We start from the raw sequence: 18,157 nt of genomic DNA, 5'->3' as shown, positions 1-18,157 counted from the left end.
GAGTGAGGTGAGCTCAAATCATGTAGCTGTAACTATCAACTTGGTGAATTTCTGAGTTATCAAAAAGTGAAACTCTGGGCATGATGAGGCCATAGGCCAAGGAATATCAGCAGCCATCAGAAGCTGGAAGAAGCAAGGAATGGATTCTACCCTAGGGCTTCTTGACACAGTGCAGCAAGGGCATCTTGATTTCAGCCCAGTGATACTGATTTGGCCTCCAAAATTGCCAGAGAGTAAATTTTTGTTATTTGAAGCCACCCATTTGTAGCAATTTGTTACAGCGGCTGCTGGAGACTAATACATTGCCGTTGACACTTGATGGCTATTTCAATATGAAGACCTATGTATCTGTCTTGTTCAGTTTGGAGGAAACTTATGTGTTATTTCTATCATGTTCTCTTTCCTCCTTCCCTGTCTTTTCTTTCTAGAACTCATTTAATAGGACATTAGTTTTCCTGGATTGGGTCTCTGATTTTCTTTCCACCTGCTCGTCTCTATGCTTTCAGTGGAATTTTTTTCCACTGTTACTCTTCTAACCTTTTCACTGATTATTTTTTTTAATTGAAGTATTAAAAAAAAATTTTAATACTACTGTCTTGACCAGGCACAGTGGCTCATGCCTGTAATCCCAGCACTTTGGGAAGCCAAAGTGGAAGAATTGCTTGGAATCAGGAGGTCAAGACCAGCTTGGGAAACATACTGAGACCTTGTCTCTGCAAAAAATACAAAAATTAGCCTGGTGTGGTGGTGCATGCCTATAATTCCAGCTACTTAGGAGGATGAGACAGGAGGATCACTTGAGCCTAGGAGGTTGAAGCTGATGTGGGCTGTGACCATGCCACTGCACTCCAGCCTGGGCAACAGAGCAAGACCTTGTCTCTATATAAATAAATAAATAAATAAATAAATAGAATACTGCTTTGCTTATTGAGTGTTCCTTTTATATCCCACTCATCATTGATATAGTATTTTCTCTTAGCTCAAACCAATTATAATTTCTTCTGATCCTTCATTGTCTTTTCCTCTGAGTTTCTTTTATATTTGTTGTGCTATCTTTCATGTTAGAGACTTTAATGTCTGTCAATCTGTTGTTTCTTATTTATATTAAGGAAGTTTTCCCACTTGAAATCAATAGATGAATGGGAATTCTATTTTTAACTTATTGAATAAGTTTAAAATGTGTAAATAGAATAAATATGTTTGCAGGGCATTTACCCTCATAAGACTGAGGGAGAGTGTATTGCGGCTTCTTGTTACAACTGTCTCCTAGATTCATTAGAGATAGAGGTCATGTTTGTTTCATGACCTCCTCATTGCTTTGGAGTAATTTTTCAAAAGAAGAAACATTGTTACCTTACAATAAAAATCTGAAACCACATATTTTATGGTGATCTATAGGAGGACTAACCGAAGCACTCACAGGGTACCCTAACAGAATGCACATCTTTCCTGCAGTAATTATGCTTTACTGGTGGAAAGTATATTCCAGGAAATCCTTACATAAAGATTTTACAATGTTGAAAATAGAAGATATGCTTTTTACCTTTAAAAAGAAAGGTAGAACTTAATTGAGAATATTATAGAATTATTTCAAAATCAGGTGGCTTTTTTAAAAAAATTCAACTTTTATTTTAGATTCAGAGGGTACATATGCAGGTTTGTCACATGGGAATATTGCGTGATGCTGAGGTTTGTGGTACAGATCCTGTGACCCAGGTAGTGAGCATGGCACCCAGTAGGTAGTTTTTCAATGCCCCCATCCTCTAGTAGTCCAGTGTTTATTGTTCCCATCTTTATATTCATATGTGCTCAGTGTTTAGCTCCCATCTGCAAGTAAGAACATGCAACATTTGGTTTTCAGTTCCTGCATTAATTTGCTTAAGATAATGGCCTCCAGTTCCATCCATGTTGCTGCGAAGGACATGATTTCATTCCTTTTTATGACTGCATAGTAGTCCATGGAGTGTAGGTATCACATTTTCTTTATTCGGCCTACCACTGATGGGCACGTGGGTTGTTTCCATGCCTTTGTTATTATCAATAGTACAACAATGAACATATAAGTGCATGTGCCTTTTTGATAGAAAGACAAAATCAGTCTGCTTTGATTTAATGGTGATAAATGTGCTTAATAGCTTAATGCAAACTTTTGCTATATGCATTTGAAAACTATCAGTCGATTCTATCAATTGGAAATATTAGCTGTATTTATTGAACAACTGTCTAGAAGCATTGACTTAGGTGAATTTCTTAGTTACTGACTAACATAGAGCATATGATCCCCAGTTTCATCATAGAGCATTTTCAGATACCATGGGGCACTTTTAATGGACAAAGTCTATCAGAAATGCTGTCCAATCCCCTTAGGGAAGGTAGAGTCTCCCCAGAGTCAGCTGTCCTTTCTTTAAGCTCCACAGAAGCTCAGATCCCAGAAGTTTAGTAAAGCAGGGCGGGCGCAGTGGCTCACGCCTGTAATCCTAACACTTTGGGAGGCTGAGGTGGTTGGATCACCTGAGGTCAGGAGTTCGAAACGAGCCTGGCCAACATGGTGAAATTCCCTCCCTACCAAAAGTACAAAAATTAGCTGGGTGTGGTGGCACATGCATGCAATCGCAGCTAGTAGGGAGGGTGAGGTGGAAGAATTGCTTGAACCCCAGAGGTGGTGGTTGCAGTGAGCCAAGACTGCACCACTGCACTCCAGGCTGGGCGACAAAGTGAGACTTTGTCTCAAAAAAATAAAAAAGAAAAGAAAAACAAGTTTAGTAAGGCAGCGGTAGAAACCAGGAATTATATTTAGGTTATTGCTGAGCCTGGGAGATACCATGGCACCACCAGGAGGAATGCTACCCTTATGAAGCTGTTCTGTCTGGGAGTAAATGGGAGGAGGAAACCCCCTTCAGAGACCTGTGAGGAAGAAATAAACATCAGATATGTCTTCTTTTCTGAACCAAGCAGGACAGATCCAAACCTGTTCCATTATCAAAGCTGATATGGAGATTTACACACTTCTTCAGTCATTTGGGCCTAACCTTTTATCTGTGAGTTAACTGCTTATATTCCCAAGGTTTAGTCTGTATCTCATGGGGTCTTAGCTGCCCTAACTGATGGATTTGCTTCTTACTAGATAAAATGGAACCAGAAAGATGCACTCTTTGCTTTCCAGTTGACTTCTGAGAAGCTGGGAGTGTCCTAGGGCAGCTTCTGTGGCAGAAATCCCTTATGGCTGGTGCTGTGCTGTGTACCCTGGACATGCCTCTGGCTCTGGGCCTTTGCATTGTATCATTCATCCTTGGTCTGAAAGCCTGTCACGTATACTTTTGTCTCATCTTAGTAGCAGTATAAAAATGGCATTTTAGTGTCTGTAACTGAAGTATGCATGTTTCAGTGTCTTTCAGCAAAGTTAAGTAGGGAATAATTATTTTTAATGGTTTCACTGAATAACCCTGTGTTCTATCATCAGCACTTTGTTCATGTAGATGCTCAGTGTTTGTCAAGAAAATTTTTTTCTGAGCTTCTTTTCAAAGGTTCCTGGACCCTTATAGAGAAGAGGTTTTGAGTGCCCATCTTACATGTTTTTATTTTACTCTCCATTTCCCATGTCCTGCTACCTCTCTAAATATCTCTCCCACTAGACTTTATGTTCTCTGAAGGCAGGGACTTTGTCTTGTCACCCCCTGTCTCCAGCACTCAGCACAGTACCTGGCATACTGTAGGTACTCAGTATATCTTCATGAATGAACAAATGAACAAACCAATGAACAACCAGTAGATCTAATGAATGGTTCCCACTCCCAGTCATGCTAGGCCTGCACTTTTAAATATTGGGGGTTTTAATTTACAACAGTCCCAGTGCCATTGCCAAACATATTGGTGGTGTGTGTGTGTGTGTGTGTGTGTGTGTGTGTGTGTGTTCCTGATCCACACGTAACACTCCAGCTCCACATTTATGCCAAGTAGCAGTTTCTTGATTAGCAAAGCCATCCTGTCACATTCTGTGCAGCTTTACTTCTAGGAACCATGAGAAAGGGCTGATACTGCCAAAGGCCATAGTAGTCCTGTGAGAATTTTGTAGCTATAGACATGAAAATGTGCTATTCATTCATTATTCACTGAATTCTGAGGCTGCCTGGAGAACACTGTTCAATTCAGGATAACAGGTGCTCCCTAAGAGATAGTTTTACTGTGGAGCAGTGGGTAAAGAATAATGTGCAGTGAGCTTGTGAGCCTCATTGTTTTCCAAATGAGCTCTCAGTGTTTCTGAATTGGAACTAACCAAAACAGAGTGGTTTTCATGAGATTTCAAGATGAGGAGAACAGCATTTTGCATTCAAAATAAGTGCAGATGTTATAAAATGACAAAGGCTTAAGAACAGTAGGCTATAGGAAGATACTGAAGCTAAGTTTTAGATGTTTGTGCAGTTATAAGTTACGTAAAGGTCTCTGCAAATATGCAAACATTCCTTATAATTAACAACCCTGACATGAAGATTAAACTTATGAAATGGCTTTTTTTTTTCACATTCAGGTAATTAAAGTTTAGAAAAATATCTGCCCCAGGAGGCCTGAATATAATTCACATGAATGGAAAATGGCAAAAGTGGTTAGTTTCTTGAGTACCATCTTAACCGAAACATACTAAAATGGCATAATTTTGTTTCAATAATCAGTAGTTGAAAGACCTCATGCTTTACTTCTTAGGATATGGGTTTAATTATTTCTGGAGCTAAATGATTCGAGACACTTGTAAAGATTAACCCATATCTAACAATAATAGTAATAATTGGTTCAAGCTAAGAAAATGGCCTCCAAACAGTAACGATTACAAAGAACTTTTTTATATGTAAGTATATAGTGTATATAACAGTTAATGGCATAAGCTCAGAAGTCATCCTGCTTGAATTCATATCTTCTCTTTGTCACTTTGTGGCCAAACCTCAGTTTTCTCTTCAATGGAATAAGGGAACTTCATATGGTTTTGATGTGTATTAAATGAAAGAATATATATGAAGTGCATAAGTGTAGTACCTAGAAAACGGTAAGCTATCACTAATACTGTTAATCTAAGTACTTACCTGCGAGGCATATTCTTATCTTTCTGACATACAAAGTTTTTAAGACAGAGTAGAAAAATCTCAAAAAGCAACCTCTTGATTAAAATATAATGGTATTTGCAGTTTATAAACTGCATACTTATTAAATAAGCTGACTAGGCTTGTGTTTCCAGTGTGATCCTAAGGAAAGAAACACATGGCCATATGGGGGGAGGAGATAAATTAAACTAGGATTACTTCTAGACCTATGTTTTGACAGCTAGCAGCTTTATCTTTGAAGGCTGTCTGGTTTACATTGCATGTTGCCTAAGACATGCCTTACAAATGCTGCAATCATATAAAAAGAGAAACTGTGTACAATGTTCTTTCATTTTCTGCTTGTATAGTTGGGGAGCGCCCTGCCATTACTGCATCAGGTGGGTGAAACTAATAATTAAATAGGCAGAGTGGCAGTGATAATGTTCTTTTGAAGATGTTGAAGTACTACTTGTAGTGGCTTCATTTAGTCATAACACGTAGGCATCATTGCTGCTCTCCCAAAAAACTGGTTGCATCTGCAGTTAGCTATGTAAACAGGACAGGTGAAGTATTTGAAGGATTTTTAAGATTTACTGTCTTTTTTTAAATCCTGTTTATTGAAACAGATTGCACACAATCCACACCTGAGCACCATGCTTACATGTGGCCATACCTCAAATTGTTTCTTAGCTTCTTTTCTGAAAAATGATTACCAGTAATAACAATAAATTCCAGAAAAATAAGCATCAAAATACTTTCTCCAACCCCCACAAATGTATCCAGTATAAAAAGTCCCAGTGTGCATATCTACTTTCCTGTACCGTTCAAGAAAACATAGTTGTGCTTCATTATCAAAAGTTGATTCTGGTAGATATCAAAAGAGAATGTGAAATATGCAAAAATGTTTTCTTAGGATAGAATGAATTGGCTAACATGGGAGTTCTTTTTTTAAATGAGATAGTAACATAAGAAAATGTTTTGTCATGTACACAGATTTGGAAACCTTCACCGCACAGCTGTATTATAAAATTAGGCATACTTCCTTGACCTGGATGATTTTTTTTAACCAATATAAAGAATGAAAGAAATTTTTATTACTGTGACTCATCCTATCAAATTTGGACTATAAATTTCATTGAAATTATCACTACGATATCTAGGAAAAGTTTGACCTAGCAGGTAATAATTGTTGTTCTCCAAAGGCAAGAGAGGAAAACCAGTCTCATCAACTATTAGTTGTGATGAAGTCTTTGGTCTTATATTTTTACAAGGCAGTGATGCATTCAGTGTACATATTAGAACTTCCTTATTGTTTTGGTCCATTTCCATGATTTCAGAGTGCATTTTAATTCTCAATTTGTTATTGATACAGATCAACCAAGTATAACTCTGTGGTTGCTTATATAGTTTTAGAGTTTCCCTTACATACAGTTTTCCTTAACCCGGGTCACAGTAAAGGATCATTTATAAAATAATGGATTGTTTCCTGTTTCTGCCAGCTGATTTGATCAATCTGAAGTTCCTTATGTACAATGGGTTACATAACCAGTATGGAATCTGTGTGGGACATTCTTTCAGTTTGGTATTAACTGAATTAACCATTTATATTCTCTAAATCATTGAGGACTTTTTTAATAAACACTTGAACTGTTCTCTTCATACACCCTTCTCCAGCAATACTGTTCACCTGGCTCTTACTCAAACACACCACATTAGCTCTCCGTGGCCTCTGCACATGCTCTTCTCTTTCCCTCCCAAAGGAAACTTACTTTTCTAAGCATCTCTTAGCTCACTCCCTTTGCATAATGTCACCTTTCATCAAAGCTGTCCCTAAACACCCCATTTAAAACTGTACCACCACCCCTAGCAATTATAGTCCTCTTACTATTTTATCTGCCCCCTTATAGGACTTGTGACTTCCTACCATTATCCATATTTTATTCAATTATTATTTATTGCTTAAATTGTTATAATCATTTATTATGGCTAATTAACATACATATTAAACTCAGGTATTTAGTTGATTAGTTATTCACCTCAATTATAGTTTGTTTTTTAATTTATATTTTTAATCGACAACTAGAAAGTGTCTAGATTAAGTATAATATGATACTTGGAAATAGGCATATATTGTGGAATGACTAAATCAAGCTAAGTAACTTATTCAGTACCTTACATGCTTAACTTTTTTTGTGGTAAGAACACTTGAAATCTATTCTACTCTCTAAGCAATTTAAAAATGGGCAAAGGACTTGGATAGACATTTCTTCAAAAAAAAAAAAAAAACACAGATGACCAACAGGGATATGAAAAGGTGCTCAACATCACTAATTATCAGAGAAATGCAAATAAAAACCACAATGATATATCACCTAACTCCTGTTAGGATGTCTGCTAGAAAAACAAAATGTAACAAGTGTTGACAAGAGTACGGAAAAATAGAAATCTTTGTACACCTTGTACACTGTTGCAAGAGCATTGGTAGAACTACTTTGGAAACTCTTTTTAATTATCTACTAAAGATGAAAATACACATACTGTGTGACCCAGTGTTTCTGCTTTGAAGTGATGTAGCCAACAGAAATACATGCACCAAAAGACATGTACAAAAATGTTAATAGGACTTCTGGTTTCCAGTTCCGCATGGAGGGAGCTTAGAAGTTGCCACTCCAACCCTAACAAGTAAACCATTGAGCAAACTGAGAAATTACCACTTATTGGACCCAGGATGGGGGAGGACACAGGGAAACCACTGTCCCCAAAAGACTAGAGAGACAGACTGGTAAATACTGAGAGTCACCTCTTACTAGAACATACAGTCACAAATAGAAATCCCACGGGAAGCAGTGTCATGGTAGAAAAACCTGAACTGTAATTGACGAATTACAGGAGGTTCAGTGTGAACAATGCTGAAAGTTAAAAACTCCAGGGGGACCCAGTCATGGGGAAACCCCATTATTTTGTTAGACTTACCTACATGGGCTCAATTAGATTCTCATAGTAAATATTGCAGAAAAATCCTTGTGTACTTCTGGCAGCAGAACCATTTTGAAATATGCCAGAGCACTGTACTCTTCTTAATAAGGTTTGCCCCCAGGAGAAATTAGTTAGCTAAATCCTAACCTGCTGGGATATTATTAGAGCCTGACTCCATGGAAGGGAAATACCTAACTCTTGTCAGCTTTAACCTTCTGCATCAGAGAAGGGAAATACTAAACTCCAGACAATTCTAGCCGTCCTGTCCTACCAAAGAGGGGAGAAGAATACTGAGGAAACACTTACAAGTTTGTAGACCGGAAGCAAATGCTTACAAAAAGACTGAGACATAATCATAGGATGATAGAATGTCTCCCTCCCCTTTACCCCACCTAGCTACTACATTACTAAAAGCTGATTTGCAGAAGTTCCTTTTACCTAGTATATCATGTCCAGCTACCAAGAAAAAATTACAAGGCATACCAAAAGGCAAATAATACAATCTGAGGAGACTAGAGCAAGCTTCAGACCCAGACATGTAGGGATTCTGAATTATCAGATGAGGAACTTAAATCCACCGTGATTAATATACTAATGGCTGTGATAGATAAAGAAGGCAGCATGCAAGAATAGGTGGACACTGTAAAAGAGAGATGGAAATACTAAGGCAAAAGCAAAGAGAAATGGTAGAGAGCAAAAACATTGTAAAATAAAGAACGCCTTTGATAGGCTTATCAGTAGATTGAACATGGCTGAAGAAAGAGTCTCTGAGCCTGAGAATATCTCAAACATAAACCTCCAAAACTGAAAAGCAAAGAAAACAAAGACTGGGAAGAGAGAAAAAAAAAAGAATAAGGACTGTGGGACAACTATAAAAGGTGTAACATATGTGTAAGGGGCATACTAGATGGAAATTGTGATATAATCATACAAAGTGATATAGTCATACAATGGGAGATCATATAGTGAGGATAATGAATAAGCTATTGCTATACACATCAAAATGGATGAATCTTTTAGGCATAATATTGAGTGAAAGAGATAAAACCACAAAAGTATACTATGTGATTGCATTTATATAAAGTTAATCAACAGGCAGAAATCAGCTGTGCTATTAAGAGATGGTAAGTATTAATTTAAAACAAGATAAGGAAGGGATTAAAATATTAAGAGATGAGGCCGGGCGCAGTGGCTCAAGCCTGTAATCCCAGCACTTTGGGAGGCTGAGGCGGGTGGATCACGAGGTCAAGAGATCGAGACCATCCTGGTCAACATAGTGAAACCCCGTCTCTACTAAAAATACTAAGAATTAGCTGGGCATGGTGGTGTGTGCCTGTAATCCCAGCTACTCAGGAGGCTGAGGCAGGAGAATTGCCTGAACCCAGGAGGCAGAGGTTGCGGTGAGCCGAGATCGCGCCATTGCATTCCAGCCTGGGCAACAAGAGCAAAACTCCGTCTCAAAAAAAAAAAAAAAAAAAAAAAAATTAAGAGATGACAAGTATAGATATAAAGACAAGGTTACCTAAGACAGAAGCAAAGAAGCAAAAGAAGGACCTGTGATTAGAAGATGCACATGCAGAGCTCTGGCAATGTTTATTTCTTGACCCACTTAGCTGTTCATCTTAAAATTATTGTTACATTGGACATTTTGTTTTATACAGTTTTTATGTGTTATACTTAATTTAAAATATGGTTTAAAAAACTGTTGCGTCCATTCTCATTTCCTACACTACAATCTGTTAACATTATTGCTCGATTTCACTTTTACTCTGTTAATAGGGATTGTGCTTAACTATTTTAACTTTTCTGATCCCCATTAAATTATTTTTATATATGAGTGTCAAAAATAATGATTTTTTTCCCAACTAAAGCTGGAAAAAATACTAACATAGCAAACAATGTAGATTTAAATGATTTTAGTGATTCTTTTCTACTACAATATTATTAAAATATATTTTCTGATGAAATGAGTTGAAATGCTATTTTTGTCCTTAAACATATTCCCACATAGATGTAGATTCCTAGCTTCCCTTGTACCCGGCCCTCTCTTGATTCAGATTGAACCAGTTGTGAGAAGCATATCTGGTCCTGTTAAAGATTATCTTTGGTAGTATTAAGGAATAGAGGAGATTTTCAAAAGTGAACTATCTTCAAATATAATCAATAAAAGATGCTGATAGAAATAGGATCTCTCTCTCCCTCCCTCTCTCTCCCTTTTTTTAAAGAGGGTGGTCTTGAACTCCTTGCCTCAAGCTATCCTCCCACCTCAGCCTCCCTTCCATCCCAAGTGCTGGGAATTTAGGCATGACCCACCACACCCAGCCTAAATTGAGTCTTTTGTATGGCTCTACTTTGTTCTGGTATCGTTAGTCAATCAAATTGGTATAATTGCTAAAACACTATATTAGTTCCGACTTTCAACAACCCTTCAAAGGAATTGTGAATTGCTAATACAATCTAAGAGTTATTTAGGAATCTGATTCCTTCCTACTCTTAAAGTTAACTCCAATATCTCAAGGGACATCCTTATATCCTACTCAGACTAGTTGTCAGCTGAGAGGGTGGTGAGTCATGGTTTTTCTCAGTCTGAACAGATCTCTAGTCATTCTAAAACCCAGTCATTTGCCATTACTGTATAGAAGAAACCATAAGTAATGGACTATCCCTTAAGAAAACCTCTCATCAAAGTATGCTTCTTTATTGTAGGTAATTCGTGCCTTTCTTCTCTTTCCAACGATTGAACGAATGTCTGAATCACCCAATGGCAGAATTGCCACTCCACTTTTGTGCTGGTTTCGATATGTTCTCTATGCTACTGGCTACTTATTATTTAAACCGTGTCCTGAGAAAATCAAGTCCTTCCTAATCAGAAGGGTCCTTCAAGTAATAAACCTGGAGAATGAATTTTCGCCATTGAATGTATTAGAACCATTCTGCCTTGGTAAGCACAGATTTTAAAATATATATGTTTATTCTTGTATCACAAAGTATACACAAAGTATTTACACAGTACTCTCTGACAATGGACAAATACCAAGCAAGCAATTATTTATTAGTTGTTTTTCTCTCCCAAAAGTTTAAAACTAGAAATAAATAAAATTAGAAAAATAGAATGAGGGAATATTTGCGTGAGAAATTAGACAGAAAAGTCCCATCAAGCTTTAATTTTACCTTATGTTTCTGATTCTTTACTCTTGCTGCAAGATGGTGAGAAATACTTCTTCTGCACATAGTACATAGTACATATGGAGTCCTTACAGGAATCCTGGGTATGCCTGTTAGCTCAGTGGGAGTACTTTGCAAAAAAACAGCACAAGGACACAAAGCCTAATAGTCTTGTAGAGTTAATAGGTTGTTTTTAATTTTCCTTCTTTAAATGTTTTGAGAGAATTTAAATTATAAAAGTAACAAATAGTTGTCATGGTAATATATTTTAATACTGGATGCTTTGCTGATTGTATTTTATGAATATGCTAGGAAATGTTTTTGTGACTTTACTTTTTGGCTTCAAAAGTTGTTTTAAAATGTAATCTATCTTTCTATATTATACTATTTTATACTGTATTTATAAATGACTTTCATAATAAAGTAAACCTAGTTTCTTAATCTATAAGGTGGGGATAACAATATCCCATACTTCAAAAGGTTATTCTAGTGTTAAATGTGATAAAATATGTAAAGCTTCTATCTAGTATTTTATTTATAACAGACCTCCACTGTACTATATAACAGTTTCAACAGCAGCTAATGGCACTTTCTAAGGTTTTACCTGTGGTCCTCAGAAGAACTAATAAGGCTTAATATTGCCTTGTTCCCATTTTAGATGAAGCAACTGAGGTACAAAGAAGTTACATGATTGCCCAAAGTCATACTGCTAGTGTGTAGTGTTTAAACCCAGGCATTCTGCCGCTGTATTGCATTTCCTGTCACTGTAGCTGCTGCTGGTGTCTTTTTGCCCTAGTTAATGATAACAGCAGGATTCCTGAATGAAGTTTTGTATGCTCAGCTATAGTAAGAATGCTGTAGGGTCACATGCATAATGAACTAGAAACAAGTTAACAGCCCTGCCTGTCCACTTGTACAGCGGCAGTTCATATGGGAGGTGTTTTTCTAAATATGTAGCAAGAAGCAGTTCTCACAAATACAAGGTGCAGTATATTTGTCGTACCTATAGATCTTTTCTGTTTCCATTTGCCCCCCAATTTACATTCTTTAATATAGCCTTAGCATAGTGGTCAAAAAAGATGTGATAGGAAGAGGGGAAGCAAAGCTTAAAGACAGTCCTAGAAATTGCCAGAGGTTGAGTTGGAAATATCCCTGAAAGACCATTTGCTGCAACTCCTCATCTCTCCACCATATTGTTACAGTAAAGGGTCCCGATCCATACCCCATGAGAGGGTTCTTGAATCTCGTGCCAGAAAGAATTCAGGGCGAGTCTGCAGTGCAAAGCAAAAGCAAGTTTATTAAGTAAGTAAAGCGGTGAAAGAACAGCTACTCCATAGACAGAGTAGAACATTCTTAAAATTAAGAGGAGGAGCACATCCACCCTACGTACAATGCTTGTATGTATGGGAAGATGTGCTCTGCTACAAGGGTTTGTGATAAAGGATTAATTTTTGTAATTACTGTATTTTGCAAGAATTAGTATTATTATCTTTAAAGCAAAATTAGGAATGCCTTTGTTCTCCAGATATCGGGATATCTGGACACTCTCAAGTCTGGGTCTGTTTTAGTAAACATTACTAGTTTGTTCCCTTAACCATAAACATCTAGAGACTAGGAATGCCTTACTTTCTGAGAATGCAGCCTAGCAAGTCTCAGCCTCATTTTCCTAGCCCACACTCAAAGTGAAGTCTCTTTGGTTCAAACACCTCTGACAGTATTGTGGAACAGATGCCTACTGGTGGTGAAAATGGTACCGAAAGGAAGTCAGAAACCTCAACTCTCATTTTGGTTCTGCCCTAGACTCACTCTGTGGCAAGAAAGAGTGAAAGAAGAAAAATATATAAATGTATTAACAGTTATACTTCGTATGTGCATGGGAGATACCCAGAGAAAAGAGTAAATCTCAAAGAGGTGGCTTCTGAGTTCAGACTTAAGTCATCTTCAACTAAAACAAAGGAGGTCAGTAATGGGAGGTGACCAAGAAAAGCACTGCACACAAGACAAAAGTTTGTTTTACAGATTTAAGTTGGTGCCCTTTGCATTGACAATAGAGTCCTTGGTTATTTAAAGTCATCCTTCATGGTACAGAGAGGAAGACACCCATACTAATGGAAATGTCCTTTATAGATGTGAATTTCCCTTTAAAAAGGGAACATCTCCATTTTTAGATCTTCTCCTGTGTCTCCAATTTCTCAAAATACTCAGTTTAAAATAATCCTTTTGCCCAAGAGGCATCTTTAGGGATGGCATACTTCGGTCCCCTACAGTCATTTTGTGACAGTGTATTCTGGTCTTCAATACTTCCTTTCTTTATTATTATTATATATTTTTTGAGACAGAGTCTCACTCTGTCACTCAGGCTGGAGTTCAGTGGCTAAATCTCAGCTCATTGCAACCTCCACCTCCCAGGTTCAAGCAATTCTCCTACCTCAGCCTTCCAAGTAGCTGGAACTACAGGTGGCCACCACCACTCCCAGCTAATTTTTTTATTTTTAGTAGAGACAGGGTTTCACCATGTTGGCCAAACTAGTCTCGAACTCCCAACCTCAGGTGATCCACCTGCCCTGGCCTCCCAAAATACTGGGATTACAGGCAGGAGCCACCACACCTGGACTCTGGTCTTTAATACTTTTTAAAAGAAACCTTTAGACAGTAACTGCTGTACTCTGCTCCAGCCATCTCCAGACATGCTCACAAAGTTTGCGTGGACTTTACCCTCTCCCCAGCAGTGATGAAGCACCCCTTTCCTTGCTCTAGGATACTGTCCCAGAAGAGGCTGAGTAGACAGCAAAGACTTTCATTACTGCCCTGCAGTAATGGAGCCACCATCACCACTACCCTCATGATATCAGTAAAGGTTCATGTGGGGAGAAGTAGCAAGGGACTCCCACTTGTCCTAGGCTAGAGGGTAACAGTGGAAGCCTAGTAGGGAGTCAGAATTTCTACCTCTGCCCAGCAGCTATGAGGAGCCCCTTTATCCCTTGGGTGTCAACAGAAGTCAAATGAATAACTTAAGAATTTCTACCCCTGCCCAGCAGCTGTAAGGAGCCGCTTCAGTCCTTGGGTATCAACAGGAGTCAAATGGGTAACTTAGACTCTACCCTATGTGGCCTTAATGAGAAAACAGCTACAATGTAAAGTTTAAATAAGATCCAGAGTCTCATAACATAATATTCAAACTGTCTATGTTTTAGTTGAAAATCACTTGTCTAACAAAGTCTCAACTTGACTGGAAAAAAAAAAAAAAAAAGTCCCAGCTACTCAAGAGGCTGAGGCAAGAGAATCACTTAAACCCAGGAGGCAGAGGCTGCAGTGAACTGAGATTGTGCCATTGCTTTCCAGCCTGGGTGACAGAGCAAGACTCCATCTTGCGGGGGGAAAAAATCAATGCCAACATCAAAATGACAGGTAATAGAATTACCTGACAAAGACTTTAAAGCAGCCATTATAAAAATTCTTTAATGATCAATAATAAACATGTTTGAAACTAATAAGAAGATAGAAAAATCTCAGGAAAGAAAAGTTTTAAAAAAACTGAATGGAAATTTTAGAACAAATTTAAAATCTCAATGAATGGACCCAATAATAAAATAAGGGGACGAGGAAAGAATCAGTGAATGTGAGATTAGATCAGTAGAAATTACCCAACAGAGAGAAAATATACTGAAAAGGGGAAAAAAACTGAACAGAACCTCAGGGACCTGCTGGATTACAACAAAACATCTAACATTTGTGATAACACAAGTCCTACAAATAGAGAGTAGCTCTGAAAAAGTACTAAAAAAAAAATGGTTAAAAATTCCCAAATTTTGCAAAAGATATGAACTTACAGATTCAAGAAGCTGAGCAAATTTAAAACTGAAGAAATCTGAAGAAATCTACACTAAAACACATCATAACTAAGCTTTTGAAAACTAAAACAAGAAAATGTCTTGAAAGAAGACATAGAGCGAAGTGATGCATTATTCATGGTAGAAAGTCTATTTGAAGGACAGCTGGTTTTTCATCAGAATCCATGGAAACCCGAAGAAAATGACAAAATACGAAATTAAAATAGCTATCAATCCAAAATTCTATACCTAGCAAACATATCTTTCAGGAAAGAAGTGGAAATTTAGCATTCTCAAATGATGTAAAACTAAAAGAATTTGTCATCATTTGATCTACCCTAAAAGTGTAACTGCAGGAAGTTCTCTCAACAGAGAGGAAATGATAAAAGAGGCACTCTGGGAACGTCAAAAAGAAAGAACAATGGAACAAGTTAAAATGTGGATGAATGCAGCTTTCTTCATCTCTTGAGATTTCTAAATTATGTTTAACAGTTAAAAATTATAGCACTGTCTCTTACGGTTCTAAATATTCTAAAGGAAATATCTAAGGCAACGATTTTCTAAATGGGGAAGGGTACAAGGACATAATGGCAAGTAAGGCTTCTATACTTTACTTGAACTGTAAGATGTAACTATGTATAGATGGTAATAAGTCATGTGTATCTGTAATGTAGTACCTAGAACAGTCATTTCAAATCCTATTCAAAAGAGATACTGAAAATCACCATGGATAGATCAAGATGGAATTCTATATTTAGTAGCACATTGATTGGAAGACCAGAAAAAGAACTCAGAGACATACATGACAGAGAACAAACAGAAAATAAATAATAAAATGATTGTCCATTATTATATTGAATGTAAATGATTTAAATATACAATTAAAAGAAATTGGCAGGGTAGATTAGAAAATATGACTCAATTATATACTGTTCTTGAAAATCTTAGTTTAAATGTAAGTAGCTTGAAAGCAAAAGGATAGGAAAAGATATATTATGCAAACATTTATAAGCAAAAGAAACCAGGAATGGCTTTATTAATATCAGATAAAGTAGATTTCCATGCAAAGAAAATTAACTAATAGGAATTTATAGAACACTCCACCCTAACAGAATTGATATCAACATGTTAATATCGTTGAAACAGTAGAGTATGTTCAGTGACCACAATGGAATCAAACTAGAAATCAATAACAGAATAACAAAAGTTAAATCTTTAAATACTTGGAAAGTAGACCACACACTTCGAAATAACTCATGAGTCAAAAAATGGAATTACAAAGAAATTTAAATAATACTACATGTAAATAATAAAGCTATAGCTCACAACTGTAATCCTAGCAATTTGGGAGTCTCAGGTGGGAGGATCACTTGAGCCCAGGAGTTCTCGACCAGTCAGGGCAACATAGTGAGACCCTGTCTCTAGAAAAAATTTAAAAATTGGCCAGGCACAGTGGCTCATGCATGTAATCCCAGCACTTTGGGAGACTAAGATAGGCAGGTCACTTGCTTCCAGGAGTTCAAGACCAGCCTGGGCATCTCTACTAAAAATATAAAAATTAGCTGGGGATGGTGGTGCACACCTTTAGTCCTAGCTACTTAGGGAGCTGAACCCAGAGGATTGCTTGAGCCCAGGAAGTTAAGGCTGCAGTGAGCTGAGATCGTGCCACTGCACTCCAGCTTGGGTGACAAAGTGAGATCCTGTCTAAAAAAAAAAAAAAAAAAAAAAAAAAAAAAAAAAAATTAACCAGGCATGAAGGTGCATGCCTGTAGTCTCAGCCTCTTGGGCAGGCTAAGATGGAGGGATCACTTGAGCCCAGGAGGCCAAGGCTGCAGTAAGCCATGATCATGCCACTGCACTCCAGCCTGAGTGACACAGCAAGAGCCTGTCTCAAAAAAAATAATATTATTAATAATAAAACTGAATTAAAATGAAAATATAGCACATTAAAATTTGTGGGACAGAGCTAGAACAGTGATAAGACAAAAATGTGTGCTTTATGTTAGGAATGATTGCATTAGAAAAGGAGAAAATTTTAAATCAGTAACCTAAGCTTCAACCTCAAGAACTTAGAACAAGAAGAGCAAAATAAACTCAAAAGGAGGCAAAGGAAAGAAATAACAAGAATAGAAATTAGGGCTAGGAGCAGTGGCTAACATCTGAAATGCTAGCACTTTGGAATGCTGAAGCAGGAGGTTTGCTTAAGGCCAAGAGTTCAAGACCAGACTATGCAACATAGTGAGACCCTGTCTCTACCAAAAAAAAAAAAACAAAAACAAACAAAAAAACCCACTGAAAACAGAAAAATAGTAGAGAAAAATCAATGAAACAAAAAGCGGCTACTTTGAATGAGTAATAAAATTGATAAGCCCCTACCAAGACTGACAAAGAAAAAACAGGTGAAGACACAAATTACCAATATCAGAAATGAAATAGAAGATATCACTATAGAGCCTGCACACATCAAAAGGATAATAAAGGCTACTGTGAACAGCTCTACACATACAAATTTGACAACTGGGATGAAATGGACCAATTCTTGAAATGTGGACACTTTACCACAACTCATCCAAGATGAAATAGGTCATTTGAAGAGCCCTATAACTTTGAAGGAAATTCAATTTGTAATTTTAAAACTTCCAAAACTCACATTTGCAGGCCTAGATGATTTTACTGGAGAATTATACCAAATGTTTAAAAAAATATATTAACACAATTCTACCCATATTTTAATAGAAAATAAGAGGGAACAATCTCAATCTATTTTGTGAAGCTAGTATTATCTTAATATCAAAACCAGAGAAAAACAATTCAAAAATACTACAGGCCAGTATCCTCTATGAGTATAGAGACAAACCTCTCTAAAAAAATATTAGCAAGTAGAATTCAGCAATACATAAAAATAATTATATACTATTCTATTACCAAATATGGTTTATTCCAGGGGTGCAAGGCTAGTGTAATATTCAAAAATCCATTAATATAATCTAATATATTAACAGGCTAAGGAAAATAAACCACATGATTCTATCAACTGATGCAAGAAAAAAAAAGTATTTTGAATGCTTTTCTTCTAAGACTAGAAACAAGACAAAGGTATCTGCTCTCAGCACTTTT

The 18,157-nt window shown here is 37.0% G+C and overlaps 1 protein-coding gene across 4 annotated transcripts in view; it reads left to right on the top strand.

Moving 5' to 3' along the window:
* LDAH (lipid droplet associated hydrolase) overlaps positions 1 to 18,157 on the top strand; it is a 126,481-nt gene that overhangs the window by 68,255 nt on the left and 40,069 nt on the right. For 3 of the 4 annotated variants that reach the window (XM_003935238.4, XM_074394562.1, XM_010345765.3), the window contains exon 5: positions 10,752 to 10,986. The exons of the other annotated variant lie outside the window; for it this stretch is intronic. In XM_003935238.4, the coding sequence (XP_003935287.1) occupies positions 10,752 to 10,986 (235 nt within the window). The remainder of the gene's footprint in view (positions 1 to 10,751; positions 10,987 to 18,157) is intronic. 4 annotated transcript variants of the gene reach the window in all.

The sequence above is a fragment of the Saimiri boliviensis genome, chromosome 1 (assembly GCF_048565385.1).
Source record: "Saimiri boliviensis isolate mSaiBol1 chromosome 1, mSaiBol1.pri, whole genome shotgun sequence".
Lineage (NCBI taxonomy): Eukaryota > Metazoa > Chordata > Mammalia > Primates > Cebidae > Saimiri > Saimiri boliviensis.
The sequence above is the reverse complement of the archived record's forward strand: the minus strand, read 5'-3'. Positions and strand labels throughout refer to the sequence as shown.